The following is a 23,753-nucleotide window of genomic DNA, read 5'->3' on the forward strand; positions in this document are numbered from 1 at the left end:
GAAGAACGCTGTGATGACTGTGTGATGCTGACAAAAGGTTTTGTTTTTGTTTTGTTACCATTGCAGTGACAGCTATATTGTGCGAGTCAAAGCTGTGGTTATGACCCGAGATGACTCCAGTGGGGGATGGTTGCCACAAGAAGGAGGCGGTCTCAGTAGAGTTGGCGTCTGCAAGGTCACGTACCCGGAGGGCAATGGAAGAAGTGGATTTCTAATCCATGGTGAAAGGCAGAAAGACAAACTGGTAATAGACCCTAATTCAACTTTTGTCTGTTCTTATAATGAGAATTATCCCAAATCTGTTGCTATTGTATTCTTGTACAAGTTTTCTTTCTAAACATAAAAGCCAGGCATGTTCAAATGGTACCAGATTGGACCAAACAAGCCCATTCTTATCTAGAACTGCCATCTTTTGCTGTCTAGGTTGGCGTGCCGCCACCTGGAAGGATCAGGTAAATTGTCAACATCTATATGCAAAGACCCCCTTTGATTGAAAAAGACCCTGTGTGTTTTTTATCCCTGAGACCTAGCAGGGGAAGTGAGAAATGAATTGAAGTGTAAAGAACCCATGAAGCCAGTCACATTGCACTGAGTAATGCAGTGCAAGCCTTTAAAATGGCCATGAATTATTTATGCTGCGTGCCGTTCAAGGTTTGAACAGGCAGAGTGAGAATATGAAGACAAGTTGTCTCTTATGAATTGACGCACTCCGTTTCTCCTGGTAGCTGTTTATCTAAGAAGAAGCCCTCTTCTTTCCCTACACAAATCAAATTAATAAAGCCTTTTCCCTATTTCCAGGGTCCGATTTAGATGTTAGACTTTGTTATCTCATCCCTATATATTTGATTCTTCTGAAATTGACTCCTGTGAAGAGATGGGCTAGCTTAAAACTACCGCTCCCTGCACAAGCTCTGTGAACTCAGTGTTTGAGCAAGAAAAAATATATTAATTTGAGTCAGAAATGATTTTGGCTTCAAAAAACCCTAGTGTTTTTAAGCTGTTTCAAGTGTACTTTGTCCTTTGCAACACTACTTTACTTAGGATGCTTTTTATGACACTGTGTGGGAGCCATGCTTATGGTTTTGGGGGCTGGAATAAGACTAATAAGCCATTCCCGTTTCTCCCTGAGCATCACCCTAAAGGTGGTTTTAGCACAGCAGAGCTTGAGATGAGTGCCTGGCTGGGGGTGAGGGAGGGAGAAAAGGTGGGGGGAGTGTTGCAGCACCTCCTAAATCTGCTGCTGGCAGATACCATTTCTGTTGAGCACTGTTATTGAAGGAAGAGGTTCTTCCTCCATATAACCCCCCACTAGTAACCAGTACCACACTGGGTCCAAAATAAGCTCCTAGGGTAGGGAGCAAGCATCTATTCAAAGCACAAGCAAAAGATGAATGTGCAATGGTTATGAGAACAATTACAGTGTCTGGTGTTTATTAGTCATCGTTCGGTAGGGAAGGATGTTCCCCTGTGCGAGGCATGACTTGGCTTTCATTTGGGTCTGGGCTGAGGTGGTGCCAACTGTGCCCTTGGAAAAGTGACTTTGCTCCTCTTTTGGGGCTCACGCCCTGCCAGGTGGTGCTGGAGTGCTTTGTGAAGAAGGACCTGGTGTACACGAAGGCGAACCCCACCTTCCACCACTGGAAAGTCGACAACAGAAAGTTCGGGCTCACTTTTCAAAGCCCTGCCGATGCTCGAGCCTTCGACAGAGGAGTGAGGAAAGCCATCGAGGACCTCATCGAAGGTACCAGGGCATGTGGCAGTGATCGCTTCGACCCTTGGAAGAGTGGGGAAGGGGCTTTGAGTCATGGAGCTGGGAAGAGGGATGGGTTTAAAATCAGTTCTTGGGCTTGGATGTCTCTTTGCATATGTCTGAGTGTAGCTGGGTGCTTACACTGTGCTGAGCAAGCCCCAGCTTTTAGGAACTGAGTTTTCTATCCCTTAAGGAGAGAAGAAGGGATTTCAGCCCAAGTATTTTCCAATCCTATCTGGCCTGGTCTGTCCAGACTTCCCCTCCTTAATTTCCACTGAGTTTGTTATTACCCCTCTTTGTGATAGGCTTGGGTTTCATGCTAGTGATGGCAACTCAAACAGCCCAGCTCTTCTTCATATGCAGCCAAATCTTGTCTGAGTGAGTCTTTGTTAAATCATAGTATGAATTCCTGCCTGGAGTTGAATAAAACTTTGTTTTGTTTTGGGGTTTTGTTGCAGTAATTAGTTCTGTCTGCGTCCTCTTGTCTCAATGGTCCTTCTTAAAGACTTTGTTGTGTTGCTGGTTTGGGGTTGTTTTTATTCTGTAAAAAATGCGTTTGAATTGCCTGTTCTTTGAAGTTGTCATAAATTCTTCCTTTTCACGTTTCGTTTCAATCACAGCAATCATAACACAGCTATAATTCAGTGGGGCTTTATTGTAATGAAATTGGAGTCTCCGTGAGGGACTCTTATTTATTTAGTTTTCATTTTTTGAGGGTACTGGCTCAAATGTATGTACAGATGTATATGCTTTCTGAGGACATTAGCTCCATAAGACACATTAATGTTCTGAATGCCCTGTTCCTTGCTTTAACATGGAAATGGTGGATACTGGGAGAGAATTAATCCCCCAGGGCTCTCTCCTGGTAAATACCTCATCGGTTAAAGGAAGGATCTTCTCAAGTAGTTACTCATTTGCTTTTTCCTGTGTGATGAAGGTGAAGAAGTTACAGTTAGGCCTTCTGCTTTTTTGATTACTAAAACTGGGAAGCATTTTGAGTCGTAAAAGTGATGTTTTATGTAAGTAGCACGGGATTGATTGAAATTCTTTACTGTGAGGCATTGGCACAGGTTGCCCAGAGAAGCTGTGGCTGCCCCATCCCTGGCAGTGTTCAAGGCCGGGTTGGATGGGGCTTGGGGCAACCTGCTCTAATGGAAGGTGTCCCTGCCTGTGGCAGGGGGCTGAAACTGGATGAGCTTTAAGGTCCTTTCCAACCCAAACCCTTCTGTGATTATATGCTTATGCAAAGTTTCATTCAGATGATAATTCAGTCGTATTGAGTCGTAGTTTGGAGATGCCAGTATGTGGCAGCTCCTGTTCTGCTCTTTCTGATCCGTTTTACAGTGGAGGTGTTTCAAATCAAGTTCTGCTGTATCTCGGATACTTCAAAATCAGCGAATCTATATTTATCCCATTAACAGCACAGCCTGATCCTCATGAATGTGTTCCTCCTTAACTTCCAAATAAAGCTTTCTGAATGAAAAACAATAACTGGCTCATGTGCACACCGCATCAGGCAGTGGATTTTGTTTATCGTTCATTGTTTTGGTTCATGTGGCTGATCAAATTTAGCAGATAACATTAAGCTCTGTGCATTCAGAACTTCATGAAATCCCTGCCGCCTTTTAATATTTAACCTGGAATTTGCTCCCCATAGCATCAGAATCATGGAAGTTTTCTGCACCAGCACAGGAGTCCTCTGCAGCTCTGTGAAGTGTCTGGATTTTTTACTTTTAAGGCTAATGTAGCAAATGGCACAAATGTTTTCACATTACTTAGTGTTTTAAGTGGGCTTTCGCACTTAGCTCTGCACATCTTCGTGGTGATGCAACTGAGAGCAGCCAAGGCTGGTGCAGAGAGCATTATGTAAAGCACATTACTTAAAAAAATTCCAGAATGAAGGTGGTACAAACTGTTCAGCTGATTCAGTTGGGGATGTGATGTGGCCTGAATTCAGTGTAACAGTGGGCTTACATTAAAAGAGCCTTTGACTTGGGGGTTTGTTCCCCCTATCAGAGCATCTTCTGCACCCACCCTCCTTGGCAGCCCCATAGGGGGTAAAGCCAACCAGGAGTGGACCAGGATCCTTGGGGGGTAAGGAGAGGGATCACCTCTGTTTACCCCCAGCATAAATTTGCTGCTAAGTCCAGCAGTGGCATGTTCCACCCTCCCTGCTGCCCTTTTGCTATGTGGGAGCTGATCAAACGCTTGGCCAGCTCCAGAGGGAGACACTCATGGGGTGGGGAAAGAGGTTGGAGGAAGGCTTTTCAATATCCTTCCCCACTTTTCCAGATGCTTGCTGTGTTAGTGAATGAGAACTGCACCCAAGTATTTTCCTCCTGTTCATGGTTTTACACATTTCAGCTCCTTTCAAATTCTTGGCTGACGTGGGGCGAGGTGGTTCTCTGAGAAATAGGTAATGACAGAAAAGACCGTTACAATATAACAACTTCTGAAATGAGGAGAAGGAGGAAAACCCCTTCATTGTCACAGGGAGGTTTATTGTTTCAAAGAAAAAGTCATTTTCCCCCCAGATTTAGGGCATCCGTGAAGAATAACTGGTGTAGGGTTCCTGACAGCTGAGGATCAGTCTCGAGCACTGATTAGAGCGCAGCTTTACCATTCTTCAGAAACGAAAGTCTTCTGTAATTGGAAATGGTAACTGCTATTTTTAACATAGTTAATTAGCATTGGCAGCCATGCAGTTGCATGTCAAGAAACACTTTCAGATTTTACCTTTCCAACCCAGATGGGTTTTTCTTCCTAAAGTTGAGCCACTCTTTTGCACATCCACAGCACGCAAACTTGTGAGCATCCAAATGTTTACCAGCCTGATTATAAAAAGCCCCTAAAGTCACATAGAAATACTGAGTTCACAAACCTGTTGTTTTTCTAGGGTCTACGACGTCCTCATCAACGCTTCACAATGAGGCTGAGGTCGGCGATGATGATGTCTTCACTGTAAGTACATGTCACCTGAGGTCGTTCTCCTTCATGCTCTGCTTTACATGGTCAAGTTGGAAAGGGTTTTTCTTTCTGTGCCTCAAGGGTCGGCTTCCAGCAGTCACCGTGCTTGGCCAGTGGGTATGTTGTCTTTGATGGAAGTATGTCCTCTACACAATGTAGAGCATTGGGTTTCTGTTGGCCTCCCGTTGCCACATGAAAAGCACGTCAGGGCAGATGTTGTCAGGCATAGAAGTGAGGAAATAAGCACAGTCAAATTTCCTGTGGGTTAGTCTGAGTGGTGTGCTCTTAGTACCTCTTTCTCTGTCCTCAAGAAGCTTCTCACAAAATGAAGTAGGTGGCTTCTACTCAAGTGCGTGCTCAGGGAAGTAAGATTTTGAATTGCAGTTGTTACCGAAAGCCAACTTTAAAGGTGTTTGAGCTTTCTACGCCTCATAATAAGTGAAACAAGTGGTTTTCAGCTAGAGGAAGGCACAGCAGCATGCCATTTACTAACCAGCAGTGACTTAAATAGGAGTGAGTTGTGGTAATGTCTAAAACGTACTTTGGAGCTTTCCTGAAACAGAAGCAGCTGGTCCCCTCTACACTTGCACACTTTAAAAGGGGGGAGAGAACAAACAAATGTCAGATGAAATGATAATCTGGTCATAGATATTCCATGGGCTTGAAAACAAGACACTCGCAATGAGTACTTTGTCTTAACTGCATTTTTTGCATGGATCTGATCTCAACCCCGCACACGTCTGGCATTAGTTATAAATGCTCTCCTTGTCCAGTGCTGCAGTTGAGGACTGGGTGGCAGGAGGACAGAAGGTGGGATGTCTTCAGCGCAACAGCAGCAAGCTTAAAGTCATATTTGGGATACTTCCTTGCCTCTCTAAATGTGGGAAAACTGAGGGCAGGCATGAAGCTGTTTGAAGATGGGCACTGGGAATCACTGCAGTTGGAAGGTGTTTCTGAAGGGGATGTTTTTGCCTGTACGGGACCAGGGCAGGTTCCCTGCCGTGCTTTGACCAGTTCCTCCCGACGGCTGGCATGTTGTCTGCATCTGTCCTTTTGTCACGGCTCTGGGAGACAAACAACAGCAGGCAGGGTTAAAAGGTGACTTCCTGCACTCCACAGCAGAACTGTCATTAGCAGCTGCTTCCCAACTACCTGCCAGAAGTGATTTATAGACGCCGAGATGGGGCGGATTGGGGGAGGCATCGCTGGAGCCAGAGCAGTTTACCAGTTTGTGCTGCTTTGTCCCCATATTCTCTGCTGGGGATGGATGGTTGTGCTGAAAGTGTGTGCAAGTCTTCTGTGCTCGTCACATACGGGACTGTCATCAAAATGTGCCTTGGGAGGGGTGCGTGTGCCAGCTGTCGCTGGGTTAGACGTGGAAGTACTCAGTGTTAAAGCAGTGGAAAGTAGCCTGTGGAAACAGGAAAATGTACTTCTGCTAAAATCCAGCCACTGATGTTTAGGGACCTGGGAGTGCTCCTGAATTTCTCCACAAGCTCAGTCTTGTGTCTGAGTGTTGATTTCTGAACTCGTAGGGTGCCTTTTACCAGGAGGAACAAGTTGTTTCCTTTAAATAGGTGTTGCTTTACACTGGGGAAGTTGGATGAATGGTGCTCCAGCTGCATCACTCCTGCATTCAGAGTGAAGAGCTGAAACTATGAGAGGTTTTTCCCCCCTACTTGACCCTGGGGAGGTGACAGATAACTCCCTGCTGTGCAAATATTTATGGGTAGGATGGTTGGTGGAGAAGAAGGAACAAGCTACTTGACAGCATTAGGAAGGAGGGAAGACTTGGCTGCGTTTGGCACCTTGTTGGGATGCAGGGGGACATTCACACCTCAAGTTGTGTCCTGCTTGGCAGATCTCTCTGTGTGTTGCTTGATCTCCAGAGCATGAGAGAGACTTCCATGGTAGTAGCTCGTGTGGTGCTGTTGGTCAAGCTGTCACATCAGGGTGGGTGTGTTGTTGGACTCCAAAAATAAGGCTTTATCCTTTTCCCCCATATTTCTTCTTCGCTTTCCCAGGATGAAGTCGCTCCTTTCCCTGCAGTCCTTAAGCTCTTTGAATCTCTCAGCTTCCCATGTATCTGGTGGGAGATGATGGAGTATGAAGTCTGCCTAAGCCAGAAATAACATACTGAAGCGTGGAGGGGTTTTAGACTGGAAGAAATTGATAGGGCTGTGATAGATTTTATTTTTACCCTTCTGTTTCATTCTGTCCTTGCACATCTTTGACTTGTGTCTTGCAGTCCATTTGGTCACCCGTGCACACAAAACTCCTTTACAACTTGCCTGTAAACTCTTTTCCCCAGCCCCAGCAGGGGATTGTTCAGGTTTGGAGGTCTTTTTGCTCCGGTTTAAAGAGAAAGGAGATTTGTTCTTTTTTTATTTCCTAAGGTAGTTATTAAAATCTTCACAGCCCTCCCCCTCTCCCACACATGCATGAATACACTTAACTGTGTGCGGCAGAATTTGCAGAAGCATCTGCATGATTGAGTCATTTAATCAGTCATTTACCCGTCTCTGAAAATCCCAGCCGTCGCTGCTGCCTCAAGCATTTGGCCTGAGGTCCTGCCTCTCCTTGATGATGTTTCAATCCCTTCAACCCCAGCAGCCCAAACCTTCACCTTTCTTACGCTGTTTTGCAGATGGCCACCCCAACTTTATCTGGCACATCAGCACTGATGTTTGCACCACTGTAACGGTACCAACGTTAAAACAACCACCCTCATTACATATAAGCAGTGACCCTGGTATGGCTGTTGGATATTGGTTGACACGGGGCTTTTGTACTGTTCCTGATCCTGTTAGATTCAATACAACTCTGTGTGTATTTTTGTGTGTGTAACTCATACATCATTGTTATGAATGCTTCATCCCTGGCAGGGTTCAAGGCCAGGCTGGACAGAGCCTTGGGTGAGATGGTTTAGTGTGAGGTGTCCCTGCCCATGGCAGGAGGGTAGGAACTGGATGATCTTAAGGTCCTTTCCAACTAAACTGTTCTATGATAATCCATTTCATTTATTCATCAGCCAGCACGCAACCCTTCCAGGCATCCAGCAAGTTATTTTCATGCCCCAGAGGTAGAGCTCTCCTTCAGGCTATGATCTTGTGTGACTTGATGGAGGGTCATTTTCTTGTACCAGAAAGTGGTTTCTTTTGTATTTCAGGGGGTGACTTATCTATAGCTGTGGCTGCATGGGCATTTGTTTGGGAAGCATCACTGGTGTTGGTGGCCTTATCTCTTCCCATCACTGTAACTTGCAGTGCTAAGACAATAACTTGAGCCGCAGTACCTTGCTCCATTCCTACGGCACATGCTCCCCAGCCATCATTCTAACAAGTGGGCAATATCTTTAAAAAAGAAGGCTTTGCCATCTAATAATTTTTCTGTGGATTAGACCTACAGCAATTAGACAAATCAATATAACCCCCTGTTCTTAAACTCATACCTGACAGTGCAGAAAGCAAAAGTATATAGAACTAAATGTCAGTGGCTTCAGGGAAAAAATGCCTATTTCTAAAATGAACTCCCCACTTAGAACTTTTAACAATATGTAGTTGTGTTTCTTTAATTCCAGATCCTCCGTAGAGCCCATAAATGTTTTCCATATGTTAGCAAATAAATTTCTCCTGTCTTGTACATTATAAATCGTCCTCTCAAGAGATGCAATCTGAGTAAGACTAGCCATCCGTTCTGTCTCCACTGGGGGAAACACTGTCATTGCAACGGGCTGAGATTGTTCTGTTTGTCTTCATCCATCCAGCCTGCATCTTCAGCCTTCTTCAATTAACATCCACTTCAGAGCTAATATTTAAGGACTGAATATATTCTGTAGTTCCTCTGCCACAGAATTTGCCGTATAATTGAGTTCTTGGGCAGATTTTTGTCTTAATCTACACTTTTAGTTTCAATTACAGATAATAATCCCACATGATCATGAAGTGAAAAATGTGAATTGAATCCAAGGAAAGAAAGGTCAATGTCTTCCAGAGTCTGCAGAGTGCCTGAAATGGTCTCTTTTAGCAACCCATCTGAAAAAGCAGAGGTGTTTGTTCCGAAACCTTATGACCAGTTAACTGAAACACTGCTCATATGTTTTTCAGATACATCCACGGCTCTGTGCCTGCTTTAGTGCTAAAGGAAAGACACCCACTGGCAGGAGGAGCAGCAGCTCCTGTGTCAGTTCTGATTTGTTAGCCTAAAAACTGCAGTCCCCTTCTGGCTTAATGGGAGTGCAAGGGGAAAACTCAACCCTGCTTAGTTTGATGTGCATGTTTTAGTCATAGCTGTTTCATGTCATCAGTAATAAGTGTTGAAAAATCCTAGGTTTTGTTCAACATGAGACTTGCAGAGTCTTGCAGGTAGAGCAAGCATGACCTAGAGGTGCATGACTGAGCTGCAGGGTTGCATTTTTACACAGCTAGGCTCAGTCCATTGTTTCTCATGCCAGCTCCTGGCTAAAACTACCAAGACAGCAAAACAGAACACACTGCCCAGAGAAGCTGTGGCTGCCCCATCCCTGGCAGGTTGGACGGGGCTTGGAGCAGCCTGGTCTAGTGGAAGTTGTCCCTGCCCGTGACAGGGGGTTGGAACTGGATGAGCTTTAAGGTCCCCTCCAACCCAAATCGTTCTGTGATCCTATGAAGCATTCTCCTACTTAACAAAGGTTATGTGGACAGATCTTGCTGCCACCACTGCCTTTCTTCTTGGGCTTGCAGCAGAAGTCTTGAAACTCACACTGTCACCATAAAGCTTCATGTTTGGAGAGATCCTGCACCCCTTGTTCCTTTTTCTCAGCATGAACGTGCACTCCTATGCTCAGGGGTTTTTGAGTTAGGAAGTTTGTCATGTGGCTTGGCCGCTGCTGACAGTCGTTTAAGAGACAGACACAATCACCCATTCTGTGCTGTAGCGGTGCGGATTGCAGCAGATGTTAACGTTACAGTCCTCCTCGCATCTCTTCTGGCTTCCTAATTAAAAAACCAGATCCCTCCCTGCTGCCTTTCCTTGAAACCTTTTCCCTACTTTCATCTCCCATGTGGGCCTCAAGTGTGTTGCAGCCTCACTATTAAAATTTATAAGATTTATGTTAGTTAGATAAACACTAAATCCAATTTTTCTTGCTGGCTTCGTCGCTTCACGTTCAGATGGTTCTTTTAAAGAACAACTGCACCTCTTTAAAGTAGACGTGTAGAAACCCAGTCCAATTACTCTGGAATATACTCGTAAGTTCTGTGTGATGCTGGAGAGTCTCTCGTCCCATGGAAAACGATGTTGCCGAGAGCAGAGAAGCGCTGAGTTGTAAGATTTATTTCTTTCACGAGTTGCATTCGGGAATTGAGGAGCCACAAGAGCCTGTAATTTCCTTTATCTTAAGGCTAAAGTAGAACAACAGGGAGGGAAAATGCCTTTTGGAGGAGCAGCCCTCCGGATGGGGGTGGTGGGGTGCAGTGCTTAGGTTGTCACCGTGAGCAAATCCACCTTGTTTGCTCTCTGAGGCAGAGCTAAGCGATTAGGGGGTTGTCACAGTGATAGGACTGGATGGCTTTACTGATGTTGTTCTTCCTGCTCAACCGCCAGCTGTGCTCTGCATGTACAGCCGAAGGGTTCATTGCTGCTAGCCACATCCTCTGATGTCTGGATTTGGGGCTTGCATTGGAAACCACAGCTATTCTAATTCAGATTTTAAAAGAGAAAAAAATGTACTTGCCAAGAAGGGAGAAATACACACACAGAAACCAGCAGGCTCAAATCCTCCCTCCGAAAAAGGGGAAAAAAGAACCCTTCCTGGCTTTGAGCAGTGAACTGGACTAAGATTTATTCATATTTCCTTATAGTTGAGTCTTTCAAGTTATATACAGTGCTCTGGGTATCCCTGCCCTCCACTTGAGCAGTCAGTGGGACACCAACTGAGCAGTGGCTCGTCCTGCCTGAACATGGCTTTCGCTCTTCACACTTCAGAGCTGTGAAATCTGCCTTGATTTGCTCCAGCAGACCAAGGTAGTTCCGGAGTCTGAAGTCATTGCTTTATCTGTAGTTTAATTTTTTTCCTTCCTCCCATTAACACCAGGGTGTATCGCCTCCTCAATGGAATTCTTCCTGCTTTTATGCCAGGGGTCAGGAGAGGTGCCACTAAAATAGTGGAAAGGTCCTGAACATCCAGCTATTTTAAGGCTAGCTTCTTTTTATTCCTTTTTTTCCCTGCCCATGACAAATTCGTGTCACTCAATGGGTGTGGACACCAGTGCTCAAAGAGATTTTTCAGTAGGGAAAGTCAGGAAAGTTTTCTTGGGCTGTCAGGTTTGTTATATAGTGTTGTGCTCCCCCTTTCCTTCAGGAACCCCTGTTTCTTTTAAGTGATGTGGGAATGAACCCATTTATTTTCCTACTCTTTCCACCAGTACAAGCAAGTGATGCTCACTGAGGATGCAATACAACTGTCACTGAGAAAGAGGTATCGCTGCTGTCATCTGGAATGCCAACTGCTCTTTTAAGTCCTTCAAAACTGCAGGGGCAATTACTCTCTGCTTCAGCCTATGGATTGATTATCGTTGCTCAATCACAGCCCGGTGTCTGGACGGGAGAAAATACAAAAATTACTGTGGTGTGGAGGTACCCAGGACGTGAAATCTGTTAATTCTTGTGTGTATAACAGAGTCATGAGTGGTAACTGAAATGAAGAGCTATGGGGAGCTAAGAGGGAACCCTCTGGAGAGACCCATGGGGTAGATGTGAAGCTTTATTTGCTTTTTTTAAAAGAAAGGATTGGGAAGTAGAGGTCTTACACGATTTATGTATTGCTTTATTGTACTTATCATGCTATTCTTTTGCTTTCGGTTCTGTCTCTGGTGGGCAAAGCAGGCTTTTCTTGCTGCAGATCAGGAATATGCAGTTTAACACAACTCCCAAAAGCACTGAGCTTCAGTTGCTTTGGCACCGTTTCACTCTCGGGCTTTCAGACAGTAAAACCTTCTTTTAATTTCTTCCTTTTTTAAACCAAATCACCGGTCTGGTTGTTTCACCACACACAGCCCTCAACCTCCCCAGTCCCTGGCAAGGACGGGATCACCCCACCAGCACTGCAGCTCCTCCCGAGGGTCTGGCAGCCACAGCCGTGCCAGCGGGGAGATGATGGGAGCGCGGTCGGAACTTTGGTCAGTCACAGGCACCCGCATGCACTTTGTGGAGGAGGCAGAAAGGGATTTGCTGTCACAAAACCAGACCCCAAAGAAAGGATGTGATTTTTCTAATGTCTTTTTTTCATGCCGGCAACCCAAATAGTGGGAAGCAGCCCTTTCCTGCAAGCCTTCTGAGAGCTTGGGGCTTGTGGGGTGTCTGTCTGAAGACAAGACAAGGAGCATCTCTTGTTCAGTAACAAATTATTAAGCAGAAATTATCTGTATTCCTGTTGGGTATTCCAAGTCTCATTGTTGTATGGTTTTTGCATAGCTAAAATGTGTTGAGCTACTTTGCTGAGGGTAAGCAATTTCTCTTGTCACAATTCTTCCTCTCAAGACCGTTTTTGTAGTGTATTTTCTGGCTCTGTATCATTCCCACATACAAACACAGTTGGTCCTGCACTGGGATTGGGATATATCCTGCAGGAAACTGAAATTTGATCTTTTGCTGTGATGGAAGTTTCCTTATAGCTGTATCTTGCCAGAACTTGTAAGTGGTGTAATTTGTGCACCAGTATTGAGTTTTGTTCAGTTGGTCCCAGCAGTTCAAAGGAGATTTCTGTCTTTTTGCTTTTCTTTCTTACTTTATAACACACATTTTCCCCTTTGCTTAAACGATGTGGTGGCGTATTTTAGTGTGCTGTCTCTTTTTGGTTCTGTACGTAACATACTCTGTATGTTACGTATAACCAGACTTGCATTCATTTAAGTAATCAGGTTACTGAAAGCCTGTTTTCTTGTGATTCTCAGTCACCTGGGGCTTGGAGGTGAGAAGGGTCACCAGCAAACCTGCCTGTAGGATTCCTTGGCCAGGGGTGAATTGACTGCTGCCTCCCTAGCTGTAGTTCCTAGCTGGTGAATCCACGATCCGAGTGCATTGTAGCACCGTTTCACACTTGCAATCAGCTAGCTGCATGTTTGTCTTCTGAAGAAAAGAATTTGGCTGTGTAGTAATGTACTTAAAACTATGTGATGAGTTAAAGTGTGAAGCTGTTTATGAGCATGTTCCCTTTTAATTCATCTGGAGCTGAACGCTTTAGTGCGTTTGTGTGCTTAAGGCACAAATGTGTCGGAAACAAAACACAGCCAAGAAGAAATTGCCCTTTCTTAATGTACGGTAAGATGGAGGGGGAAGAGAGCTTTCTTTTTTTACATTTTTCTTTTCAAAAAGGTTGTTTTTTAACGTGGATCAGTTTACTGCTTGGACTCAGCACACAGCCCCGCAGGCAATAGCAGCAGCCCAGATAAAGGGGGTGTAAGGGGGTGAGCATCCAGAGGTGGAGCCAGAACTGCTGGCTGCTGACAAAGGCATCCCTGGGACCCCTTGCTGAAGGTGAGCTTTGCTGTTCCTCCCCGAAAGCAGCCTCAGTGGCCCTTGCTGTGTCCCTTGCATAGCTCTGATCCCTCGTCCTCAGCCAGGAGGATTGTTTAGTACAGCTCCTCTTTTCCATGTTTGCAGCACAGCAGTTTTGCCCACCTTGGCTTGTCAGCATTGCTTTGCAGTCTGGGTTTGTGGCCTTCTCACTCTGGCCTTGCTTTTGTTCAGCTGTGGTTCCCTGGGCATTTCTTCAGCCTTATGTAAGGGGGACCTGATTTGAGGCAAGGTGCCTGTCTCCCTGGTGTGGGAGAGCAGGAATGGGGTTTTAGGGTTATTTTAGTGCTGTATATGAAGCCACAGCCGAGGGATGCAATTTGACTGATGGCTCTTTAGCCTCAGCACTGCTGAGAGACAACAGAATGGAGAGGGGCTCCTGCTGTCCCCCTTTCACCAGCATGGCTGACCCTGTGCTGAGCCAGACAGGGGAAGTGAACCAAAACCTAGCCCTATAAAAGAAAGCAAATACTTTTCCGGTGGTTTAGCTCCTCAAGCCAGCTCTCTGTAGGGCTGGAGAAGCAGAAGTGCTGGCTCAAGGGAAAACGTAAGAGTGATTGGCTAAACGGATGGCAGGAAACCTCTGCTACCCCACTAATATTCATCATCGCACCTGAAATGTGGCATGTACCCCTGGCCACGAATACACCACCTTCTGCAAGACAAGCTTCACTGCAGACCTTTGCTGTGCTAGTGCCAGTGGTACAAGTAAGGTGGTTCTTGCACTTGTGGCTGAGCCTGGTTTAGCATTTATGTCATTCTCCTCTTTCATATCACTACTGTGAAATTCCTCCTTCAACTAAGACAAGGAGGGGAGAGCAGGATAGCTAAGGCGATGTAGATAGGGGTTTGTTATGGCCAAATATTATGCTTTTACCTTGAAAATACATAGTTGATATTACTACAGCTTTCCATTAGGTTCCTTCTTTAATCTGCGCAATGTAGACAGCATTTGAAGTATATAGTCCTTTCTTTCAGCCACAGTGCTTGAAAGTTTCAGCGAGACAGAAAGTGGCTTTCCCATTATTTCACTAGGCAGCCTAAGGAAGTTGCTTTCAGCAAGCAGCTATATTTGTAAGCTATGATCTCTCTGGCTGCTGCGGTCAAACACAATACGTTGTCCCGGGGCGCTCATGGGAGGCAGCACCGGGGACGCCAGCCGGATTTGGGGTGTCTCAGCCAGCTCCGGGTGCCACCTCTGAAGGTGACAGCAGAGCAGACCCCATGCAGGGTGTAAACAAGGCTGCAAAGGGCAGCCTTGGCCAGGGGACAGAGCGATGATTGACAGCTTCCTGCACCGTGGCTGAGATAAGGGACTCGCCGCCCGGCACATAACCCAGCAGTGCTGGTTGGAGGGATGTGGGGCTGGAGAGAGCAGGCAAAGCCGTGCTCAGGCCCATCATTCCAGCCTCTCTGCATAATTTAAAGGGCAGTGAGCATTTAGGTCCCGGTGCCGAACTGGAGCATCCTCTTGGCAGGAGTATGAAGGGAGCTGCATTGGAACTGTGGGGCAAATGACTACGTTGTCCTGTTCTTCATGAGGGAGCCTATAATTTCCACATGCTGTCTAAACACTGGCAAATGTGGTTTGAATCTCGTGTCTCATATAACAGGTAGAAAAGAAAAGAAAAACAAAGCATGGAGTTCAGGCTGCTTGAAGTACGCTGTTGTTCTGCTAGTCTAACCATAATTTAGTTGCATCCTCTCAAAAGGTTGGTTTCAGTGTCTAGGATTTCTTTTTGGGGGGGAGTTTGGAAAGGAAAAGGAGGAGTTTGTTAAAGCTGAACAATGAAACATGCTTTTACATGAGCTTCAAGAATGATTTTCCTTTAAAGTGGCAGGCTCTGCTTTTTACCCTTTTAAAGAAAGAAGAAAACACCCAAAACACAACGTTCTGACAAAAACCTGGAACCCTCTGCCGCCAGCCATGTGTTTGGTAGTAATTGAGAATGAAGAAGAGAAGAGTCTAGGGAGCTCAAAATGGGCCTCTGCCCAGTCCAGATATGCATTATAAACAACTGCATCTAAGCAGCCCTGTTTCCCTCCCTCACCTGCCTAATGTGTTTTGCCAGGGGTCTGCTCGCCCTGCATCTTGTAAATATTTGATGAAAATTAAATCAGAAGTGATTATAGGAAGCAGTTCATCTGGCTCTGGCTCTGCCTGCAAAAGGAGAAGGAAAGGCAGAAGTAAGCAAGTACCATCACATTTTTAAGCAAAGCCTGACATATTTGCAGTGCATGTGAAGAGGGTATTTTAGAAGTTTGCATCAGCTGTTGGGTTCTATTTTGGTGATAAATTCCAGCTAAAATAACGTAGATGCTCATAACTGTGTGAATAAATGACCCCTAACTGGCTTCTTAAAATATCGTATCAGTCTGCTGTGGGAAGTCTGCATTTAACTAGGGCTTTTCTCCCCCCTCGCTTTGTTTGTAACCTGGTGTATAGGAGGAGTGCTGCTGAATTTAGAGGCTGAAGTGTTGAGTTTGTACATGACAAAGACATTAATGATGGATTAGGTGCGCTGATTCTTTTAGTTTAGCTAATCCAATTTTCACTGGCATTTTTCTCTCCCCTTCCCCCAGTCTTTTCTACCCCCAGGTAATTTCTGTGTAGAGGAGCTGAGATGCACTGGTCAGTTATGTGGATCCTTCTGTTCCCAGCTGCGCTCAGCAGCGGTGCATGCTCATGCCCTGTGCGTGTCCACTGTTGAACACCCCTGGCTGAGCTTCACTCCTTTATGTCCTAGCATCCCTACCCATCTTTTCAGCAGCATTGGATGTGCCAAGTTCTCTGTTTATACCTTAAAATTAGGAGGTAGTGCTTTCCAAATTAATTGCAGCCATGCTGATGACAAGCAGGTTGAAGACACAAGACTAAAGAGGAGCTGGCACCCACCTTTCTTTCCAGAACCTGCATCTTTATCCCCTGCTTTGCCTGGAGACCATCCTGCACCATCAGGGCAGAAACCTCTACGAGTGGTCAACCAGGGCCAGCGAGTTGATACAAAGATGATTTGGGGCCGAATTGCTGTGGTTCTCCACCCAAACACATACACAGAGTAGGTGATGGGACTGATGGGAGGGAGAAGCCAGGACCATCACCTCCCCACAGCAGGACAGATCTCAGCAGCCGTCTCTCATGGCCTTAGCAGAGCACAGCTGTGGTAACGTGGCTAATATTACTCATTAGAGGAGGGAGCCTTTGCTAATCTTCAGAGCTGTACGAACACAAATATTGGGCAGCTGATCATCCCAACAATGCTGTAGTCCACACCAAGATGTCATTTCAAAGGCATAAACAGATTAGTGGAGCCTTTTATGCAAAAAAGGAAAAGCCTCACTCTGTCCTTAGATGGTTTTAAGCAATTAGTTAGTTTAAATAGTTCCCAGGTTTAGGTAAAAAAGTCCCACTGGATCAGTGTAGCTCGTATCAGATGTAGAAATCCAGTCAGGCCGCAGCAAGGAGTTGTTATAGGAGTGAAGAAGGAAATGTAGGAGTCCTGGTAAGGAGATTGATGAGGATTTGAGCGCCTCATGGGTAGGCAGAGGCACCCCACTCACCACTGTGGGATTGCTGTGCTGTCTGAGGAGCAGCCCCAGTAACTGGGGCTTGTGGTTTGGGGTTTTTCCCATTACAGCATTTTGGTTTTCCCTTATAAATACCTGCTGCAAAGACATTTCCTTCCATTGAAGTGGTGCTCTACCCCAGTGGTGAAAGGCAACGGGTATTGTATGGCAAGGAAATGGTGTGTGCACCCACTTGCAGCCTCTGGTTCTGGGCTGAGCCCAAGCAAAATGGGGTACTGTCTGCCTTCAGTCCTCTGACTTTGGAGGCATCTCTCTTTGTATCTCTTCAGATGCCTGCTTTTGCAGAGATGTCTGACGCCTCTTATGATTGGCAAGTAGTGAGACAGGAAAATCTCACTGAGGTTCCCCCTTACCACATCTGAGTGTTTGCCGTATCATTTAACCATGTCTGATTCTTTTTACTCCTCGAAGTGAATCATTAAGTCACATCTGTGGTCCATGCAGGGCTGAACGGTGATGCCAGAATCGGGTTTAGCATCAAGCTTAACAGAGATGATCTTGTGCACTGAATCCTTGTAAATGTTCCTGAAGTTTTGCTGACTTAAGACAGCGCAGCCACCAGCATCTTTCTGGCACTAAAAGCTATAACCACAAAGCTTAAAAATAAAGAAGGTAGCAGTACAACTAGATTTCTGTGCTTTATATTGGCATTTGTGTAAGTGGTGACTAGGAAGCAGTCCAAACGTTGGAGAAATTATAGTCCTGTTCTGGTTTGAGAAAGAAATCTGAATCCGTGCTTATTGTCATAGTTGTGTACAGCCAATTTGTCTTTGAACTGCACTGGAATATGATCTAACATGAAGCTTCTCCTTCAGACTGTCTGCTAAGGAGCAGAACTAGATTCAGCTCCAGCAGTCCTCAGTGGATGAGAGCGTCAAAACGTTTCACACATGTATGGAAACAATTTTCTTCAATACAATTTCTGTCTTCTCTCCAGTGATAGCAAACAAACAGAAAGTTGACAACAGCATTTTCTTCCATGGCTTTATCTTGCCATAACAAATTAAAAGCTTGTGCTCAGGAGACAGGAGTCTCAAATCTGAAGAGGTTTTTCACACTGAACCCTCTTCTTAATACTTAGATAATCTAAGCCCTCTTTGAAGTGGGCTGCCCTGGGTATATGGGGCACACTTAGAGGTGGATGCAAATGTCAACTGTTTCCTTTTCTCATTTTCTTGAATAGGGATAAAAATCAGGATTTTTGCTGTGAAATTCTAAAGTGCTGTATCTCCTCAGGCTTTGAAATAAAGAGGGGAAAGGAAGGACTTGTTCTGGCAAGATTAAGCTGAGGCACTTCTGGGAGACAGCATTTTATCTTAATTTCTTTGGAAAGGTGGAAGTTGCTTTGCCATGTGTCCAAAATAACTCTCAGACTTCCTCTTTGTGAAGTTCATAAACAGTGGAGGCTCTGCAGATAAACTTCACATTGGCGCTCAGCACGGCACTGCTCATTGCAGTACTGTTTCACTGGTTTTATCATTTTCCTTTCCGTATTGATAGCACAGCTGTGTTTTCCTTTATTCCAGCAAATGAAAAGGGCCAAGCAGAGAAGAGCTGGCTTGTGCCGGGGATCCCAAGGGATTGCACCTGGGCAGAGCACACAAACAAAGGGCTCTGGCTGCCTGTGGGGAGCTCATCGCATGGGTCTTGGCTGGAGGTTGAGGATGCAGCACGGGGAGGATGCAGCTTGCTGGATGTCGTTTTTCCAGGCTCATCCTCAAGCTGTGAATTGGTGAGGGAACTGGTGTCTTGTCCTGGGGATGGCACAGATGTATTTCCAGATGACGAGATAGTGGTGGGTTCCTCTTTAACCTGTCCGGGCTTCCCAAAGTGAACACAGGGGCCACTGCAGGCAGCTTTGGCTTTTGCCTTGGTAAAGATGAGACCGTGAGCCCTCACCATTGTTTTGTGTTTTCCATGCTGTGTGTCAACAGTCCCCATTAGATACGGGTGACGAAGTGAAAAGCTTTCATGGCAGTGGGAGATGAGCAAAGAGGAGCATGGCAATAAAGAGCAGGTCAGCTTGTAGAGCATTTGTGCTCTGCAGAGGCCAGGCTGGCACAGAGTTTCAATTCCTTTAGGAATCATTACTTGCAGAACTACTTGTTCAACATCATCATACTTCTATTCCCCTTATCCTCTCCATCTCACGTAGCCATTAAAATCCTAGAGGGGAAAAAAACCGTCTTGCTTGACCCACAATTGTTTTTGACAGCAAGCTTGCCAATGCTTGAGCTGGCTGAGAGCACTTCTGGAAGTTACAAGTGACAGAGCTCCATGATTTCCCCCTGGCAGCCAATTTCTGACAAGCTGCTGCAGATTTATTGCTTCAGACTTCTGAGATGAATCTCTTTTCATAGTCACCCTTGGATGTTGCATCACATGGGGTGAACCTATTCTGTAAAGCTATTAGGGGCAAGGTGATCTGTCCAGTTCAGGAGCAGGAGAAGGCTGCTTTTTCTCATCAGTTTTTATGATAGATACTTATCGGAATATTACTTAAGGCACCTGATTAGCCGGCCGTTCCTGTGTAACAAATCCATTTCAATGAGAAGCAAACTGCAGTAAATGATTAACATAATCTTCTTTACTAATGACTATGGGTTTTTCATTTAATGAGTCACTTTGGAAAGTCAGAAGGGGAAACAGGGCCACTTTTTAATATATATATTTATATATATATATATATACACACATATATATAAATTATCACAGTGCAGCCATTTGCATGTAGAAGCCCAGTGCTGTGTCTCAAAGCAACTATATCAAACATGCAGTACGTGTGCTCACTCAGATACGTACAGCTCACTTGCAAAAGGGAATGTGTTGCACGGGTTTTACAGAATTACTATTATGGTCATGATTAATGATTTTGTTATCCAAGCAGTGAAACCACAAGACTTCATGACCACCATAGCAATCACAGCGTTCTAGTACGTGCGGCACAAGCTTCTCTAATTGAGCATTTGAGGGCGTGTTGAAACAGAGGTTCTTACCGGACTCCCTGTTCCAGCAACTTTAGTTTTGGGTTATGTGGCTACTGGGCATGTTTTCAATAGTTTTCCCTCAGAAACAAATACTGGAGCTGGATCAGTTTCAACAGGCTTTAGAGGAAGACAGTGTTTCTCTGACAAGACCGGTGGCTCGATTGTTTGGGATGTTTCTCCATCAGTGAAATAGCCTGGCTCTGGTGACCACATCCTTTCTAGATGTATTCCTCTAGGTGAGTGTGTTGTATTTGTGTTACCTGCAACAAACCTCTCATGTCTCCCTCCTCCAGCATCCTCCCCAGAATTTTCACAGCTATGCTGGTGGTAGAAAATCCCAGTCAAGACCCGTTGTTGTCGTGGGGGACAGAAGTTGTTTTGTTTCCATCACCAACAGACTCTTGTCATCATCTGTTTGTAGTGGCACTTGGCTGAAGATGAGAGTGCCTTTTCTTTGAGAACATGCCTAATTGTCGCCAGTCACCAAGTCCAGGTTCCGTCCTGGTGGAGTGGTACTGAGAGAACAGAACAATTCTGAAGGCCTGAGCATCGTCACGCCTTTGATCCTCAGTCACTTACTTTCTTCTGAGGGTTTCCATATGGTTTCTTGAGCAATGTTTTAACTATGAACTCTGTCAGAAGTGCCTCCTTGTGTCTGAACCTTATGTGAGCCTGTTCCAGTGAATGCTTTGTGATCTTCTTTTCTGAGGAATACCAATAGGATAATCTCTTCCTATGCGTGTTCCCAAGGGACTTGGGATTCAGTAAACTTCTTCTCTTCCCATCTTCTTGGTCCCTTCCATCATCTCTTTTCCAGGCTGAAGAGACACAGGCTCTTTAGTTAGCTGTTGCTGAGAAGCCATTCCATGTCCTTGATTGTCCTGACCATGGCTCTGTGGGCTTGTGATGGAAATACCTTTATTGACACAGGGGCAGAGCCACAGACAGATGGGGGAAGCTCAGCAGATATATGCAATGCCTTGATGGTCATCCTCATTGCTGCTGCTTGATTTTGTTTAATATGCTGCTGAGCCACCAAGCTGACACTGTCACAAGGCTGTCTGGTTTAATCCCAAGACCTCTTTCCTGAACAGCAATAGCTGGCTCAGAGTGCATCACTGTACACGTCAGATGAAGGTGTTTCTGTCACTTTGCTCTTCAGTGGGAAGATTTTGTTTTACTATCCAGTCTCTCAGCATTATGACATTCTTAAGCAAGTTTTCAGGATCAGCTTTCATTTTTTACCTCCTTGAGTAATTTAAGTTTCATCAGAAAACTGTGTCATCTTGTTCATTTCTCTCTTCAGCTCATTGATGAGTATGCTCGCCAGCACAGGGGAGGGTCCTGTGGGGTTCACTAGTGACCTGCTGCTTAGGAGAGGGGTATTTTCTACCTTTTATTCCCAATCTTCAAACCATATATGAGAAGAGAGAGCCTCCTTTCTTCTGCTATAGAAGTTTGAAGCTTTGATGGGGGACCTTGTTGGAAAGTAACAGTGCCTATCCCAGCCAGTGTACCAGCAAGGTAACCCTGCACACACTGCATTTGTCAACAGTTGCCTTTAGAGTCACCGAACAGGAGGCAGCATGAACTGTTTTACGGACCAGTGAGCAGAGCCCTAGTGTGGGATAACTTGCTTTCCCCCATTCTGGGCGCTTAGAGTAAGTGTTTGTGTTGGCAAACTGCCCCTCTAATCTGAGGACATTGAACGTGGAAATACAGCAATTTTTAATAAGGTGAAGGCAGAGGCCAGAGCCACAGCCTCTGTGGTATGCTGCAAACAGGTTCTGTAGCCATGTCAACACATGTGGAGGAGAGGCTCCATTGCCCTGCCGGGTCTGAAGGAGAAGAAGGTGTGGAGGAAAGCAAGGGTAGATACGAATCGGGCAAGATAAAAATCGCCACAGCCTCTTTTCCAGTTGCCTATTGCAGAAACTGCCTTCCCCGAGAGGCAGCAAATAGCACGCAGTTTGGAGGGCTGGTTATAGCTCCCAGCTGCCCCGCTGAGATTATCTTAGCAGTTATATCCAGTTTGGGATTTTTATTTTCATCCAGGAGGGTGCGGGGCTTGCAGGCCAGTATGTGCAGCCTCCTCCACTTGGGTAACTTTCCCAGGCTTCCTTATTTTGACCATGAGCACCTATGATGTTTTCGGAGTGTATGCATGAAAGGCTTGTCCCAGCAGGGCTCAGCCACGGTTCCAGTGAAGGTAAAGGGTCCTGCTGCATGGCACGGCGTTAAAGCCCTGCCTCCTTTCTGGTTCATGGCAGTCAAAGTTTAACTTTGAGAGCACGCTGCAGGCTGAGGCTGCCCGGAACATGGGGTGTGTGCCTTTCTGGTGGTGTTCTGAGCTTAAATTGCAGCTTGGCATCTGGGTCTGCACCGCACACAGCACTGTGAAAAGGTACTCATGTGAGGAGGCTGTTGTAACTAAATCCTAACTCTCCTTTGGTTTTCCAGATAGATTGGAAGCTCAGTGTTACTATGAAGTACTTGCTTGTAGAAGCTGCTTGTTTTCTCTTGAAATGCCCCCAAAATATTCTAGGTATTGTAGGACCTAAAGTCCTCCAAGAATTGTCTTTGAAGGGTTTAAATGCCAGATTTGAAGTGCCTTTGTCTTACAAGTCACGACGACTGAGTTGATCAAACCACTTTTCATAAAGAGCCTGAATATCAGTGCAGTTACATTAGGCAGGCATTAGCTACCTTTAGAGTTCTGCTTCTACAAACTGGTTTTAAAAAAGAAGGAGAAAAAAACAACCAAAACAAACACATGCATTAAAAGTCTGTTCCTAATGGGCGGGTCTGCCATTCGGAACTCATTCTGCTTGTTGCACCTCTCTGATAACGCAGCCTGGCGTTACATCACACTGCAAACAGATCTGTGTGTTTGCTTTCAACAAAGTAAGTTGGGAGTGCAGTGCTTTTTAAGTGCTGTACCAGTTAAAGAGGATCAACATCTGGCTTGTGTTGTAATGCTTTAAGGTGTTCTCACCTTTGGACAAAGTCTTGCAGAGCGTTGTTTTCAGAATAAACAGATATCCACAATGAACGTTCTTGTATTCTTGGAGTAAGAGACATGTCTAGTACGATTCATTGGAAAATAACATTCAGAGGGTGCATTCTTGACAAGGAGAGAAGGTTTTTCAGGTGAAACCAGTCTTCTCCCATTACCGATACAACTTTTTTCCGCTCTGGAGGTTGCGTCTCTAGCTAACTGTTGTGGCAAATGGAAACCTTTCCCTTTGACTCAAGCACAGCTTATTCGTTGGACGGGGGTGGAGATTTTTCGTAGTTCAAAGTACCAGTATTTAGTGCAGTGTTCCAGCTCTTCTGATGCATGAAGGCTCTTTTTCCTGCTCATGGTCTGTTAGCGTATTTAACAGTGGTCCTCTCATGATAATACAAAAAAAGCCCAAGCGATCTATGAAAAGAATTAATGGGTAAAATCCTGAATGTCGGGGTATCGCATGGAAACAGTTTTAACCAAGGAAGGAATATGGAGTGAGGGTGGCTAAGAGTAGTACCCCACTGTGTACTTCTCTAGGAAGAAAAATACATAGATTAAGAAGCTGCAGGTATTGGCAATGCCAGGTTATTGTGTGGTATTTCACCCTTTCGTGATCGTTGTTGTGTAATGATGTAGCCAATTAACCTAAAGAAGGCGGTCACCATGAGGCAGGGATGTATAAAAATACAAGTAACACTCATTGCACATTAGAAATGTGCAAAGGGAAGGGGGGGAAAGGTCCCTGAAGTTTCTAAAAGGAAGCTGATTGTTCAAGTAGCCTGTGATGAACTGGAATTCAGTGAGTGTTTTGAGAACTTGTAGGGGAGTTTTTGGCTTAATGGGATGCCTGCAGGTTAACAGAATTGCCAGGTTTTTTTGTAGCCTGAGTAGCTATCAA

At 45.3% G+C, this 23,753-nt stretch overlaps 1 protein-coding gene across 3 annotated transcripts in view; it reads left to right on the forward strand.

Annotated features, from left to right (window-relative positions):
• The window catches only part of SPRED2 (sprouty related EVH1 domain containing 2), a 66,765-nt gene that overhangs the window by 38,373 nt on the left and 4,639 nt on the right, over positions 1-23,753 (forward strand). For all 3 annotated transcript variants that reach the window (XM_062611615.1, XM_062611633.1, XM_062611624.1), the window contains 3 exons: positions 67-244; positions 1,573-1,741; positions 4,647-4,711. In XM_062611615.1, the coding sequence (XP_062467599.1) occupies positions 67-244; positions 1,573-1,741; positions 4,647-4,711 (412 nt within the window). The remainder of the gene's footprint in view (positions 1-66; positions 245-1,572; positions 1,742-4,646; positions 4,712-23,753) is intronic.

This window comes from Pezoporus occidentalis, unplaced genomic scaffold (genome assembly GCF_034315485.1).
Source record: "Pezoporus occidentalis ecotype Australia unplaced genomic scaffold, CSIRO_AGI_Poc_V1 ctg10, whole genome shotgun sequence".
NCBI classification, from domain to species: domain Eukaryota; kingdom Metazoa; phylum Chordata; class Aves; order Psittaciformes; family Psittacidae; genus Pezoporus; species Pezoporus occidentalis.